Source organism: Cinclus cinclus, chromosome 16 (genome assembly GCF_963662255.1).
Source record: "Cinclus cinclus chromosome 16, bCinCin1.1, whole genome shotgun sequence".
Taxonomy (NCBI): Eukaryota; Metazoa; Chordata; class Aves; order Passeriformes; family Cinclidae; genus Cinclus; species Cinclus cinclus.
The window spans coordinates 10,128,832-10,144,037 of NC_085061.1; the positions used below are offsets into that span (position 1 = coordinate 10,128,832).

The window sequence follows — 15,206 nt, forward strand, 5'->3', positions numbered from 1 at the left end:
GTAAGTCAATCTGTTTTGATAACTACTGTGTTAGAAAAGTGGCAGGCTTGGCATTGTGTGAGCCATTTATTTGTGGAATGGGAAGGAGCAACTGTTATGTTTCCCTATTTGCTAATGGAGAAGCTTCTGATTTAAATGAGAAAAGAAACCTTTTCTTCATCAGCTGAGAGAATTTTACACATTTAATTACATTTCATTATGCAGGTACATTTTCAAGTCCTATAAATTTCCTTATAATTGCTTCCAACAATATCTTACTTCTTTGGTTCTGAACAACCCTATTTTGAATATGTGATATCTCATTGACAAGCCGATTCTCTGTGTTGCATAAAAATAAGTTTTATATTCCTAAATGTTGTATTATAATTTGGGTTTTTTATCTTTATTTTTTTACAGTTTTGGCTTTTTAAAAAAAGCTTTATTTTGTCCCTGTATTTTAATCTCCCTTGAGACTCTGTATGGTCTTGTAATACAATGAGTAATATTTGGAGCAAGATGTCTTGCATTGCCACAGGAGCTTGGCTGTACTGGCCCACAGCATGCCTGGCATGCATCATATGCTGCCTGCCACTACTAGGGCTCTGTGTGGGGCTTTATGTTCACCCCACCAGCTGTGTATTTGGAACACCTCTCCCAGCCAATCCCTTACTGAATCCTTGCTAGCAAAACCAGGTCTCTTGAGGCCAAACTTTTCCACTGGTTGGGATCTCATCCCTGGGTATTTTTACTTCTTCCATCACATTGCCTCTGCCCCTTCTAGGTTGAGTAGGAGATGTGGGAGAGGAACCCGACTGCCTCTGCTCTCTATTGTACTTCCTGTCAGAGTAGCTGTGCCTTTCACTGTTCCCTGAGGCTATTCAGAACCAAGTGAAACTAGGGAGCATTTACAAATACCTGTTCACAGAAACGTGTATGAGAAGGTTGCAAGAGACTTCCAAGGGCAACAGTCATTTGGGTAGGTGGCAGCTTCCTGAGAAGATCCTGGACAGGGACCTGGAGACTTCACACTCTGACAGAGATGTTCTGAATGACTCTATGAGCCAACCCACCCTAGTCGGAGCTCCTACAGCCTCTTCCAAACACGACTGTAAAGGCATGCTTGGAAAACTACTTCAGGTAGTATTCAAGTATCATATAGCATTGGGCTGAGGCTATGCAAACAGGCTCAGCTTTTGAAGAGCTGCCCAGCTAGTAGTGCCTCCACTACTGTCCTCCCCAGTAAAGCAAAAGACAACCCAATATGCATAACCAAGAACAGTCACTCACTTGTGAGAGAGCACAGAATTTCAGACATTCTTTCACAGCCCACATGAGCATTGCAGGTATAAGGGTCTTTATTTCACAGTTAGCAGTGGCTAAAGGGATGAGTTGCACATCGTAGCATCCATAGGCAGCAAATCACAGTAGCAATGTGGTACTCACTTTGCATTTAATGACAAGATGAAAGATTGCACAAGGTACACCAAGGCAACTCCAAAGGCTGGCAGTGAAAACAAGATACTAAACCTGGAAAAGACCAATTGGCCCAAGTAGGGCTTAGGAAAAATAATAATTATCACACATCATGGATGAGGGGGGAAAGAATTCAAACACCAGCAAGAGCATCCCCAAAGGGGAATGGGCACAACAGGCAGAGGAAGGAGCCACTCAGGGTTAGTTATAAGCACAGCTTGATCAAGTAAGAGAAACTTACTTCACTACATGAAGCAACATGCCCTACCTTTAAGAGGTGTGTTAAGTTAGCCTATTTTCTCCCCTTCCCAGCCACTTCACATTCAAGGAGTTATTTGCAGCACAATGCACAGATCTAGTCAGTGAGGGTGGTCCAGAGCACCTTTTAACAGACCTGTGTAACTCATCAGAAGCTTGGGAAGTGTGAGCCACACACTGCACAAGAGGGACCAATGGAAGCTCCTGCCAGCTACCCAGCACTACTTGGTGCCCTGCTTATGCAGCAGTCCCAGACAAGGCTACTAAAGCTGTGTCTCTGGGTACACTGACTCTGCCCTGTGCAGGGCATCTGGCAGTGAACCCCAGCACTCCTCAGGCTGACCTGGACTCCTCTGGCATGAGAGAACAGAGAGAGACACTGAAAGTACTGTACAGGCTTAGACCATCCCACAGAGAATTAATATGTCCTGTAGTTCCAGTAACTGGAGAAAACGGAGATCTAGAAATTAAGAACAAAAGCAGATAAGTTCCTATACCCCTTGTACCACCAAAAAAAAAAAACCAAACATATAATATGTGAGGGAGAACTTAGCTTCAGAGCATTACACACTTCAGCACACTGCTGAAGGGCATGTTTGCTGCCACTGTCACTCAAGGAGCACAAAGTTACTTGCTCAAGGAGGCAGTTGCAGAGCTGGAACTCGGCACTGATCGACTGGAATCTAGGTTGCTTGTTTCCTCTCATCCCCCTCATGACTGAGAACACAGAAATGTCTGCTTGCTCCTTTCCATCTAGTCACCAGCTAAGCCTCGGCAGACATCTGCCACACCACTATACTTATCCTATGGCTGTTTGCTAGGCAGTGCCAGCCAACACCCCAGATCCAGAACACTGACTCATCCCTTATTTTCAGCAAGCTGAACAGAATAACATCACATCAGGTCTGAGGTCCTATAAAAATCCAGAGTTAAAAACAAAGCCACCTTTTCAAGGCCATTACCTTGTCCTTCAGTTGCTGGCAAAGCTGCAGTGAAACTGTGAAGAAGACAAGGGCATCATTTAACCATGGGACAACACATTCCACTTTATGCACATGGGTGACTTCATATCGCTGGCTGCCAAACTCACTGGAGGGGGGGGAAAGAGCACAGCTTCACACACAACAGCACAGAACTCAACTGTCATACATTTCCATTGAAGACATGATCATGAGTTCTATCACACTGAAATCAGCACCTGGCAAAGTTACAGAATGCCAGTTTTGCAAACTGGCAAAGTCACAGAATGGTCCACCTCTGACCAGATTTACAGTTAAGCTAAAGGGTGAAAGTAGGAACTTCATTCCAGACAGGCACAGAGGGAATGCAGATGGCAATGCCAATAACCAAACACTCATTTTCATTGTAAACTCTCATTGCTACATAAACTCATAGCACTGTCTAGGTAGGCTGAATCCTGGAAATTCATATATTTCAGCCTTTAGTACCACGTCATTAAAGAGACACAACAGAGCATTCACAGGCACAGCAAGTGACTCAGTCCAGCTTCTCCACTTCGGAGATGCTACAATGGAAACTGTACACAGCTGTTTGGATTTCACCCTCAAGGTATACCAACACCTGTTATCCAGGTACACTATCCTTGTAGTGACTGTACTTACAACATGGCCCCAGGGTTGTGCAAAACAGACCCTCCAGCAGGCTTGAAGTTCTAGAGAAGGAAAAGGTCATTAGGATTTTGATGTGGTAAACCACTTAGAAGAAAGACATTTAAGGTTTACACTTTCAGTAGCCTGACCTCAAGAAACACCACACTCTATTTGCCTGGACACTCCATCAGTATGGAACCCCTTCTGTTAGAACTGTTCCTGCTCCTTCATGAAAGAAATTCTACACATTGGCTGAGTTCAGTGTAGCTACAAATTTTATCACTACAGAAATAAGATGAGAAGATCCAGAAGAAAAACAAAATATAGATTTTCAGGAAAATCTTCCTTATGGAAGGAATGCATTTCATAAAGCTTAAGAGTTTAAGGCTATGTCTTGAGTTGCAATGCAGGATGGGACCAGGGATGTGTATTCCATCACCATCTGTTAAAACCAGGTGGGGCAATGCTCTTTATCTTTTGCACAACCTATCCTTCCTCCAGCAGATACCTTCTGTTAATGGGCCATTGAGTCCCACTGCATGACTGATAAAATTACATCATCCCATTATAAAATGCTCCACCCAGGGGGAGAAGCCAAGCATTTCCTACTTATATAAAAACTGAGATTTGGAACATCAGAGCAGCCTTCTTCCACTGGATTCCAGAGGAAAACCACACCCTTCTACATCATCACTGAACCTTCAAAGGAAAACTGCATCCTTCTACAGGACCACTGCTTCAACTGAACCACATCTGTCACTAGAGGACTGCAGCCATCATTTAATGGGACTGCTACCGACACCCTGATGGAGTGTCAGGTTGTATTCTGTCAGTGTGTTTGTTTTGTATTACTATATTTTTATTTTAATTTCTATAGTAAAGAACTGTTATTCCTACTTCCATTTCTTTGACTGAGAGCCCCTTAATTTCAAAATTGTAAGAATTTGGAGGGAGAGGATTTACATTTTCCACTTCAAGAGAGGCTCCTGCCTTCCTTAGCAGACACCTGTCTTTCAAACCAGGACACACTGTTTTAACAGGACATCAAGTTGACCTATGCAACAGGTGAAGCAGAAAAGTATCCATCAAAACTCCATTTGGAAACCCATGACACTACTCTGATGTAAACGGAATTAATGTAACTATGCCCTTCCAAAATTACACAAAGTTATCTAACCATATTTTAAGTATTTGGTAAAAAATGGCTTACTCCAGAGCACGGGTATGTTCTGGGCTAAGCAGCCATGCCCCAAACTAGATTTAGAGCAGACACTTGGCACCAGCTGAACTAACTTCTGTATTATCTTATGAACATAACATTGCACCAGGTAGCAGTGTGATAGCCTCCTCACAGTGGAACATAAAGAGAGGAAACTAAACAAGGCTCATGAGACAGCAGGCATCACCTTGGTTGTGCTGGGCTGCAGCATGTGGAGCTGGTAGACAGTGAGGCACAGCTTGTTAAGGTTAATATAGAAATTCACAAGGATGTCTGGAGGCAGCGCAGGGGTGAACATTTTCTGGCAAGAAAATTAGTTTATTTGTCAGTGAAAAGATCATAATTTCTAATGCTGGGAAATAATTCCCTTGTCCCAAGCTACATTACAATTATCCCATGGCAAAAAAAAAAAAAAATCACGAAGAGAAAAACAAAGACTAAGCAACTGCACGCAACCATTGAACCTCTTGATACCCTTGGTATGTGTACGACACTGACAAGTGAGGATGGAGCAGTTTTCACAAGGGTAAATCATCCCTGGACAAGACTCTTGGGCAGAGAATATAACTTATTCTCAGAGAACCAGAGTCCTCGTGCCCAAGTCATCTGCATTCCCACAGGAAGATACAGAGCATCCAAAACCACCCAGGATTCGCACTTGCTTCAGTTCTGCCTCAGGAAACACTTCAGAAACCCACTTCCACCAGGATGCAGCCTTGCATCCACACTATTGCAATGCTGCCAGACCTGTATAGAGATCTAGACCACCACACACTTACTGTGAGACCACTGGAGGCAATTTCTGGTAGTGTCAGAGTCGCAGGAGTGGTCAGCCGATTTCGGGCTCTGGAGAGCTGCAACATCACAGCATCCATAAGCTACAAAATAATGTACAGAACCACTGCTGAGTGTGATTCCTGGACAGCTCTGGACAATGTGCTGCAGAATCCCACAGCCTTCTACAAGTGTTAAAACAACAACTGCCACTACCCCTCACTCTGCCAGGAATTCAGGAACTTATTGGGAAGGGGTGGCTCCCACATAAATGCAGTTCAACTGTTACCATCGTCAGAGACTTATGAGACAGGTCAGGAGTGTTCAGTACCAGTGGCTGATGAGAGAACAGCTATTCATGGTAAGAATACCAAGGAAACATAAGACCAATTACTGATGCCACAGAGGCATCAACAAACTTATCACCAGCTCTTCAGAAGAACAGGCATTAAGGAAAAAACAATCTGCATTCTCTGTCTCCTCACTCCCACGTCACAGGTACAACTGCTGCATGGACTCCCTCCATTAATAACCAGCTATGAGCGAGGCAGTAGAATAAAGAACCAGCTCATTGCGAGGCCATTCCTGCCAGAAACCACAGTTTGAAGGCTCTATTCAGGCAGACTTCCTCTTCCAGAATAAAAGGGGGAAGGAACGTGTCTGTTATAGAGCTCATGACTGCTAAGATGAAGGCACTTTGTAGTATGACTAATACCACCCCCCCTTACTTCTACTTGAAAGTGAAAGGAAATAGTTTTACTACTTATTTTCTTCCTATGAACAGCCTTTGCCCATATGGAAACTAAAAAGTTTTCGTTTTCTCATGTTTGATGTTGTGATGGATTCCAATAAGCAAGCTGAAATTCTGGTGCCTTCAGAGAGCATTTCCAAGCAGAAGGTTGGGCTTGACTGCCATGCAGCAGCTACTCTGTATTAGATCCCAGGAAATACTACTGGCAAGAGAGGTCACTTTCAGATTTTCAGTAAATCACAAGTACTGTCATCTTCTGTTTACTGATGGCTGCCTCACTGCTGCTCTCACCAGCAGCACTGACCAACAAAGAGCATAAGTTACATAACAACATCATCCACAGAAGATCAAGGAATATCCTCCCAGATTATCACTGGTGTGTAACAGGGCACTGACTGCTCAAATTACTGTTCACCAGGATATACAGCCCTCTTACTAATGCTAAACTAGTACAGATTCACATAAAATATGAGGTCACGTGGACATGAGGACACTTCTTGACATGGGTACATACAGGTAAAACTGTGAAGTCTGTTTCCACTAAGAGACTCAGACAGTAATGTGCATTAACTGTGTTTAAAACAAAAAATTAAGGGAAGAAAAATGAATGCTCCTACCCAAGCAGTAGGGGCTTTCTACTCACCTTGAGCACCTCCAAGCCTGTTTTGAACTGGTAGTTCACATCTCTGCTCGTAAGGAGGTAAATGGCTTGGTTCACATGGTTTCTAGCATCCTGGATCTGCAAAGGTACAAATGCAGCCTTATGGAAGAAACACTCCATATTAACATATGCAGGGAAGTAAAGGTTTCCCCAGTTATCTCACTGACCTTAAGAATGGCGTCTTCTCAAATGTAACACCACATCTAAATGTCAGACACTCTCTAACACAAACCTACCACTGCTGCCCAGAAACATTACTGGGTTCTCCACTCATTGACTGGAGATGCAGAACAGTCTGACATCCTGGATTGTCAGCACAGATACTGGTCCTGTCCTGAAGTGACATCAGGCACTCATCCTGGGAGCACTCTGACCACCACCGCTTGGCAGGAATTCTCACTGCTAATGGCATACAGCAGTCAGCTCTAGCACCATGACAATGATTTTATCTGATCAAGGGCTAAAACAAACTACATCAACGAGCAGCAATGAACAGCAAGCACTGATTTCTAATACAGTGTCTCTGTCAGTATCCCAGAGTCCTTTTAAAGTAAAATTGTTGGGATTGAGAGTTATCTCCAGCATCAAGAAGCTGTGCCAATGTGTGGGACTGGACCAGACTCAGGATACAACTGCCTTGAGTTCTTCTCAAGTAAGAGGAACACAGTTATAAAAGCAAAGGTGATAGGTGTATCCTGGCTTTCATGGAAGCAAGGACAAACCAGAGGAAAGACAATAGCCTTAGGAGAAGCTGACTTGTGCTCAATTTCAGGTAGCAGCATGAAAATTGAAAAACAACCCCAAGGAGTAAACTGGAGGGTGCAAATGAAACAGCTAAGCAAAGAAGCTTGTACGACAAGTGTCTGTTGGGAGATGGACAACAGAGCTTGGGTATTTGTACTTGGATATATTTACAGTGCCTTCCAGCAGTTGCAGCTCCCAGCTCTGCATCTTTGAAGAAGCCTCCCTGGCATAGACCTGGCTCTGGCTCCTTCTAATGCAAAACTCAGGGAACACAACAGCCCTGCTCTGAGAAAGCTCTTGCACTGGAGGCCACAGAGAGAAAAGTGAGACTGGTAAGCCCACTGTCAGACTGCAAGACTGCAGATACTTGGGCATCTTCAAATATTCCCACCTCCAGCCTTCACATCTCCCAGAGGCTTCTGAGCAAGCTAAACTGTTCCTGGAAGCACTACCCAATCAAGCAACACAAATCATGTTATGATTTACTTCATTCATATTCCCCCTTGATTTTGCTTTGTTTTCTAATCAACTTCCTCAAAATTTATGTGCCTGCACTTGGGTTCCTCAAAAATGTGCCTATGCTACAACTTCTTACCCATGACTTCACTTTGTACAGAGAAACAGAATTCCAACTGACATCACTCATTAAGGGAAGACATTCCTTTGAGATGCTAATTTTTAATTCAGACAGGCCAAAGATCACCATATAACCATTTTAAATGCTTATGCCCCCCCCCCCCCCGTCCTTTAGGCACTCACACTCCATATCTGAACAACGTTAGAACAAATGATGTAAGTAAATAAAGGAAGTTGTTTTCCATAAAAGCTGGTAGAAGACTATCAACCAGGCAGCAGTACAAAAGAACAACAAAAGAGGAAGCACTGCTGACTGTTGTCACAAAAACTTCCTTGTTTTGTTGCAAGGCATAAACAAACTCAATCAAGTTTGGTATTAAAATCCCAAGTGCACAATTTTCCAGATTTCTACAAAGTCACTAGGAAGAGCTTTCACTGCTAAAGCAGACTTTTGGAACTACACTCAATGCCAAATGCACTCATCACCTAGAAAAACCTGAGCTTTTTCTGGTACAAGGAAGCACACTGAATCAATTTTCCTCCAACCTACTCAGTTGCGACAAAGTAATTGAGGAAAACCATGTCTTCAGACACTAGGTCAGGTCCTGAAATCATGCATGTGCCAGCAAAATGATGGAAAATAGATTCTGGTTCTGGATAGCTGCATTCTTTCAACTTCTTACTTGAGGGAACTCAGACATGCTACCGGGACACAATAATTTGTTCTCAGTGTAAACAAATGCGTCTGTAAGAGAATGAGAGCAAGCTACTCAAAGCCCCTGAAGCTGCTCTTTGCCCTGCTAGTCTGGGGTGACATGGGACAGTCCTGCACAGGCACCTCAGGCACTCCTTTAAAGGATCATGACTGCTATGCAGACAGCCTTCAGACCAACTAGTGTGTCTGGAATAAGCCCACCCAGGCATCCCAACTGAATTTAACTGATATAATTGCACCTGCTTCCTCCTTTAGCTTTTACCACTGTAGCTCATGTGGAATGGACAAGTCTCTCTTGAAAGACAAAAGATACTGCTCAGAGAGCACTGAGGTTATGGATGGGTGGGGATCTAGAGACAACAGATACCTGCTGCAATTTCCACTGCTTGTCTTCCCGAAATGCAAAATGCAGAAGCTGATTGTTTCTGGGCATTTTCAGATTAACATCCTTGAAAAAAGAAACAAACACATGAGAGCAAAAAATGCCCGTCTGCAGAAGATGGGGGCTGGCAGTCGCATTCCCTTCTTCCAGACCATCCTGGCAAACTGCCTTCTGCAGTCCTGGCACAGCCAGAAGCTCAGTGCTTCCACAGGATGATATTAATAAAAAGAATAGGTTGAAAGGCATTGAGTGAATCGGGATCCAGGCAGGACACATGACCTCAGCCCAGAAACTCCCCAAGGAAACTTATTATTACACAACAAAGGTGGCAAAGGCAAGGAATCCCCATGGAAGTTGACTACAGCACTCACCACCATATGGTGGTGGTAGAAGGGGATGTCAGATGCTGGATCTTGACAAATTTCAATGGTTGCTGAAACATCTAGGCCAATTAGGGAGAACTGACAAGGAACACTGATCACTGGTAAACACATAACCAGGATGGCCTCCCTCCCTCCCTGAGGTGATCAAAGAGTGATATACCCCTTGTACAAAGCAAGAAGTGTGGCAAGTACTCACAGCTTGACACAGTGCCTCTCCCTGCAGTGTCATCACACCTTTCACCTGGTCTGTGCTGGAATGAGAGGAAACATTTGGGTAACACATGTCACAAGAGGCACCAATCGACTGCCATCTTAATTAAGACCTCCCCTCCTTGTCTTGTGTAGCCAGCACGGCTCCTCCTGCCCAGGGTCCGAGCACTACTCCTGCCCAGTAGCTGAACACCACACACATTTTCAAGTCCCCAGTTCTTGGCCTGTGGTAAACTCCTGTCATACTCCTTACAGGCCCACCTCACCCTAACTGCTCTGCCTAAAACATTACCTTCATTTCTGATCCCATTCTTACTCCATTTATCACCTGTCAACAATTTGTTTGGTGTTACAAACAGCTCTAGCAGGCACAAGCACAAGACAATAAATTAATTACTGACATTGGAGTGTTAGGTAATTCCTACAGGAGTTGAAAGGTACAAACCACACCCCATTCCAAGACAAAAGACCCTAAATAAGTAAAGCCCCAGAACTTCAAATAAATAAAAAACCCACACCCCAAACCTTTTGAAAGGTCCTGCAAGATTACTCACACCTACAACAAACATTGTAAGTAGAGGACTGAATCACCTGGTTGGGCCACACTTAACATTTTACAATATTAGAGACTCTTTAGATCAACACTGCAAGATCCACCACAACAACAAATGAAAACTAAATTAAATTGAAGATCTGAAGAAGACAACCTTCAAACTTAGTACAGAATTACTGCATGACTCCTTGCAATGCTGTAACATTCCTAATGACTAAGGTTAACTGCTTTATGGCAAGCTTGTGAACTCTGCCAGAGCATCTACTGAGACCAAGGGCCACACTGAGGATCAGAAAATGGGTATTGGTTTCAGAAGAACTGCACACCAATAGCATCTTTTGCACGAGCCTCAGTTTGCTTTGTGGGAAGGAGATTTACTATTGCTGTTTGAGAGAGATTATGACAAATGTTAAGATTTCTTCATAGTCGGGGTCAGAAACTGAGCCAAGACCAGAATTCAGATCTTGTAACTGCAACTCCCTGTGTCACAATCAGAAAAATGCCCCTTGGCAAACTTCCCACAGCACCTGAGGCACCACACAAGCATGTGGTCAGGAATCAGTGACTGCCTTCTGGGTGTCAGTAGGAAATGGCACAAGGCTGGATCAGGCAGCCCTGGAACACAGCTACAGACTGTTACCTTTACCTGCCATGAGAGTTAGTTTGTTTTCCTTAAGGCAAAATCTCCTATTAAAGAAAACCCATTGTTCCAGGGCTTCTGCAAAGCCCTTCACCACAGAACTCCCAGGAACTGCACCCTTTGCTGCAGAGGAAAGTGACCTGCTGACCACCACAACTTACCCTGATGTGCTTAGTACAAAGTTCTCTTGCTTGACAGCTCCTCCTGAGCCACTGGTGGGCAAGGTAAAGCGGTGGGAGGCCTCCTGCCCGAGAGAGGACACAGTGAGTGCTAGAGCATCTGCCTGGGCCCAGCACAACATGAGCCAGGTACAAAGATAATAGGGACACTAGCAAGTGGCTGAATATGTAGCAGTCACCTTTGCCAGCCTCCTGAAGTCCACCAAGCAGAGCACTTGGATTTCACCCTACCGCAGGACTGGTGAAGCCCAGGAGAAGGCTCAGAACATGCAACCCATAGTGAAAGGCATTTGGAAATCTCACACTCTGGAGCTGGGCAGTGCCAGCAGGATCCCCAAGCTGCCCACAGGAGGAGCAGCACCCAAAAGCTCAGCTCTGCACAACTTCAGCCATCATGTGCTGCCCCTTATTACAGCTGGTCTTTACACATGAAGGAAGTTTGGAGTGAAAACTAACCCTCTCCAGCCCTGCACCCGGTTATACTGGCTGGTGATGCCCTTTGCACACTTCACCCTCAAAACTATAGTAAATTCTTCAAAATGGGTACCATATATACAGGTATTGCAGTCTACCATCACCTGCTACTGACTTCAGTCCTGGGGTTTTGAGTAAGCACTATGGCACTTGCACCTGCTCTGCCACTTACCCCTCACCTCCACATTTTTGGCCCTGCTCTTCCATCACTCCATAACTTCCAAACACCAGGGAGTGTTAAGGGCCTGGGCCTGTTGAACACTGACACAGCAGACACACTGTGCATTCTCAATGCACACAAGTCCCTTTGGCCCGTTCCCCATGGCTGGTTGGAAAGATTCGGCCCCACAGTGCATGCTCAGGCTGGAGAAAGGTGAGAAAAGTGCTGCCCATCTGCTTCAGTTGAACATGTCAGGCCTCTGAAAGGGGCAGGTACCAGCAGAGGAGTGGGGATGTCGAGGAAAGGATGGTTTTGAAGAAGGTGAGTGCATGCTAGTAATTACTGCACAAGTAGCAGCTGTCAGCTAAAGGCCAGGTTGCTTGCACAACACAAGTCAGAGCTACACAGGCAGATTCAGATTCTCTGTTCCAGATATTACTGATATCTCAGGCAAAAGCCTGGCAGATAGGTCTGGCTGCCTCCATGTGCCTTTTCAAAGCCACTCTCGGCAGAGGGTTGAGAATAGAGCAATCTTGGGGAAATCAGCTATACTGGGAGTCCTCAGGAGCAGAGGGCAAGCAAGCACTAGGGACAGAACAGGACATACATGGATGACCTTTCTGTGCAGCCTCTACCAAGAATTTCTTCCAGCAAGGGAAACTTATCACCATTCCTTACACAGAAAGTCAAAGCCACAACACAAAACTCAGACAAAATTAACCTCACCTTCAAAATATCCTGCAACTGTTTCAAAACAGCATGGACCTCTTCTTGTAAAAGCCATTTAAATTCTTCTTCCTGTGTTGTAGGAAGATAGCAGTGGAATCATTAGATATCAAACACTGGAAGCAAATCTCTCAGACACATGGGAAAATTATGTAAGTTCTAAGAGTATTGCTGTTCCCATACTGTTTAAATAAAGGAGACCAAAAGATTTCTTCCTGATTTGTTAAAACACCTCAGTCTCCACATCTCTACTTCTCCACCCCAGTCCAATGAACTGTCCTAATTCTTGCCCTGACTTTGTTTAAGAAAGCAACATTCACACCAATCACTGTACCAAAAAACCTGTAATTGAATGCAACTTTCAGAACAAAGTAAAAATGCTACTGCTTCAAAAGCTGGGGCATCCTTTTAAGCTGTTGGGATGGACTCACCTGGATGCCAGACATCCCTCACTGCACATTCCTCAGTGGGTCAGGAGAGGGAATAAGACCATGGGCCAGTGCAAAGCTAGGGAGATCCATTATCAACTCCTGGGACAGGCAAAACTGAATCAACTTGCAGACAAATTTGTTGCTAATCAGGTGGTAGAAACAAAAGACAAAAACTAAAAAGTGTCCCCCACCCCCATGCCCAGCAGTTCCCCAAGCAATAGCAGTCTAAAACCAAAACCAGTTAAACTGAAAAGGGGGTGGAGGGGGACACAGACTGGCCCAATCATTGGGGCAAATTCAGTAATGAACAAGTTTGGATCTGATCTCACTGCCTTGAGCCTCCATTGGCTGCTGCCACAGAGAAGCCTGTATAAAGAAGATCCTCAAAGCACATCTAATGTTCGCGTTAAACCATGAGTCCCCATGCAGGTCATCAAAGAAGTGGGGAACAGAAGCAAGCGTGGGACAAAGAAAAGATTGCCACTTGTCATCCAGTAAGAAAAGAGAAATTATCTATGGGGAGAGTTCTGAGCAGGTTGCCCACACAAAAATAGGCATGCTATGGTCAACTAAGAACTTTAAGCTTGCGGTTCCTCTGCTAGACGGTTCCTGTTCACCATGAAAACACAACCCCCACTGATGCATCATCACCTTAGGCAAGAGTTATCCCAACAACCAGCCAGACAAAATGAAGTTTGTTTCAGCAAACATTTATCCAAGGCAGGCACACACAAAGCCAGGCAGAATTCCCAGTTATCCTTCAAAGCAGCTGGGGTGCAGGATCACTGACTTCAAGCCTTTAACACTATTCTGGTTTCTGGGGTTTATACTGATCATAGAATGTTCTTAACTGGAAGGGACCCACATGGACCATGAAGTCCAAGTGTGGGTTCTGCACAGGACAGCCCCAGGAATCTACCATGAGCTTGAGAGTATTGTCAAAACCCTCCTGAAATTTGTCAGGCAGGGTGCTGACCACTGCCCTGGGGAGCCTATTCCAGTGCCTGACCACCCTCTGGGTGAAGAAACTTTTTCAAATATCCAGCCTAAACCTCCCCTGACAGAGCTCCATGCTGATCCCTCAGATCCTGTCACTGATCACCAGAAGATGGATCTGCAGTTCTTACACTATGTCTGCCCTCCTCCAGGTTATCAAAAAAACAGTGATCCCATGGGTGCAGCAGATGTCTTTAGTACCTCCAACACCCACCAGCATCATGCAGATATTTCTACTCAAAATGCCCATTGGTGTTTTTCTTCCCTTTAAGCACTGGAAGAAATCTCCCTTTCCCTGTCCATTAATTTTGAACTAAGTCAAGTCCATGCATATCTGTGTACTGCACACTTGTATTTTTGGAGAATGCTGGTCATAGTATTCTAAACCGTATGACATTAGAAAAAAATATTTTCCTATGTGCCTTTCCACCGAGACCGATGGACCTCTGAAGCCCCTCTCCAGACTGGAGATTTCATTCCTCCTCGGAGATCCCGTCCCGGGGAGGCCGCAGTGACGACTGGTCTGCGCTGTCCTCGCTGCTACCAGATCACTGTGGCGGTTCAGCGGGACACAAAGGCCAAAGGGCACATTCACGGCGGGCCGGGAGCAGGGTGGCCCCGGCCCTTCCACCCCACCCCGCCCGGACCATCAGAGGAGCGGCGCCGGTGGCAGAGAGACCCGGGCGCCGCTGCCGGGCGAGGCGGGAGGAGGCCGCGGCCTCCGAGGCACGCGGCGACAGAACCCGGGCACCGGCCCGAGAGCCCGGTCCGACAGCACGGCCGGAATTTGAGCAGCGCCTGCAGTTAGGACAGTTGCTCTACGGCTGGGCCCGGGCAGCCCCCATACAACACTCGGCCCGGACCCAGGCGCAGGGGACGGCCTTGCCGCCATCCCACGGCTCCCCGCCCGAGCCCGACCAGACAGAAAGAGCCTGCGGGGGGCCGGCAGTGCCGTCATGCATAGGGAGAAGCCTCTACCACTCGCCCGCCCGACTCACCAGCACCGCCCGCTCCCCCTGGTTCGCCATCGCCGCCGCCATCCAGGCCCCGCCCCCGGCCCCCGCGCGCACGGCCCAGCAGCGGCTGATTGGGCAGCGCCGCTTCCCTCCGCCGATCGCGGGGCGGGGCCCCGAGCGCCGCGTCAGGCCCGGCGGGCCCGCACGCCCCGAGCCCGGCGCTGCTGTAAGATGGGTCTGACCTGCCTGCCCCCAGCCGAGCGCGCAGCGGCGAGGATCGAACCGTGTATTACTCGGAAACGAGTGAAGGCGTGGATGTCTCATCATTTCTAAAAGTAAATACATTTATCCTGGCA

At 46.0% G+C, this 15,206-nt stretch overlaps 1 protein-coding gene across 1 annotated transcript; it reads right to left on the reverse strand.

Annotated features, from left to right (window-relative positions):
* Nucleotides 1–1,206: 1,206 nt before the first annotated feature.
* ROGDI (rogdi atypical leucine zipper) lies at nucleotides 1,207–14,934 on the reverse strand. Its single transcript, XM_062503653.1, has 11 exons — nucleotides 14,893–14,934; nucleotides 12,468–12,539; nucleotides 11,090–11,172; nucleotides 9,722–9,776; nucleotides 9,128–9,208; nucleotides 6,708–6,803; nucleotides 5,319–5,417; nucleotides 4,727–4,840; nucleotides 3,333–3,382; nucleotides 2,673–2,799; nucleotides 1,207–2,170 (listed from the first exon to the last, which is right to left on the reverse strand). The coding sequence occupies exons 1-11, from the start codon at nucleotides 14,932–14,934 to the stop codon at nucleotides 2,129–2,131; spliced, it is 861 nt and encodes a 286-aa protein (XP_062359637.1). The 3' UTR covers nucleotides 1,207–2,128.
* Between the last annotated feature and the right edge of the window lie 272 nt (nucleotides 14,935–15,206).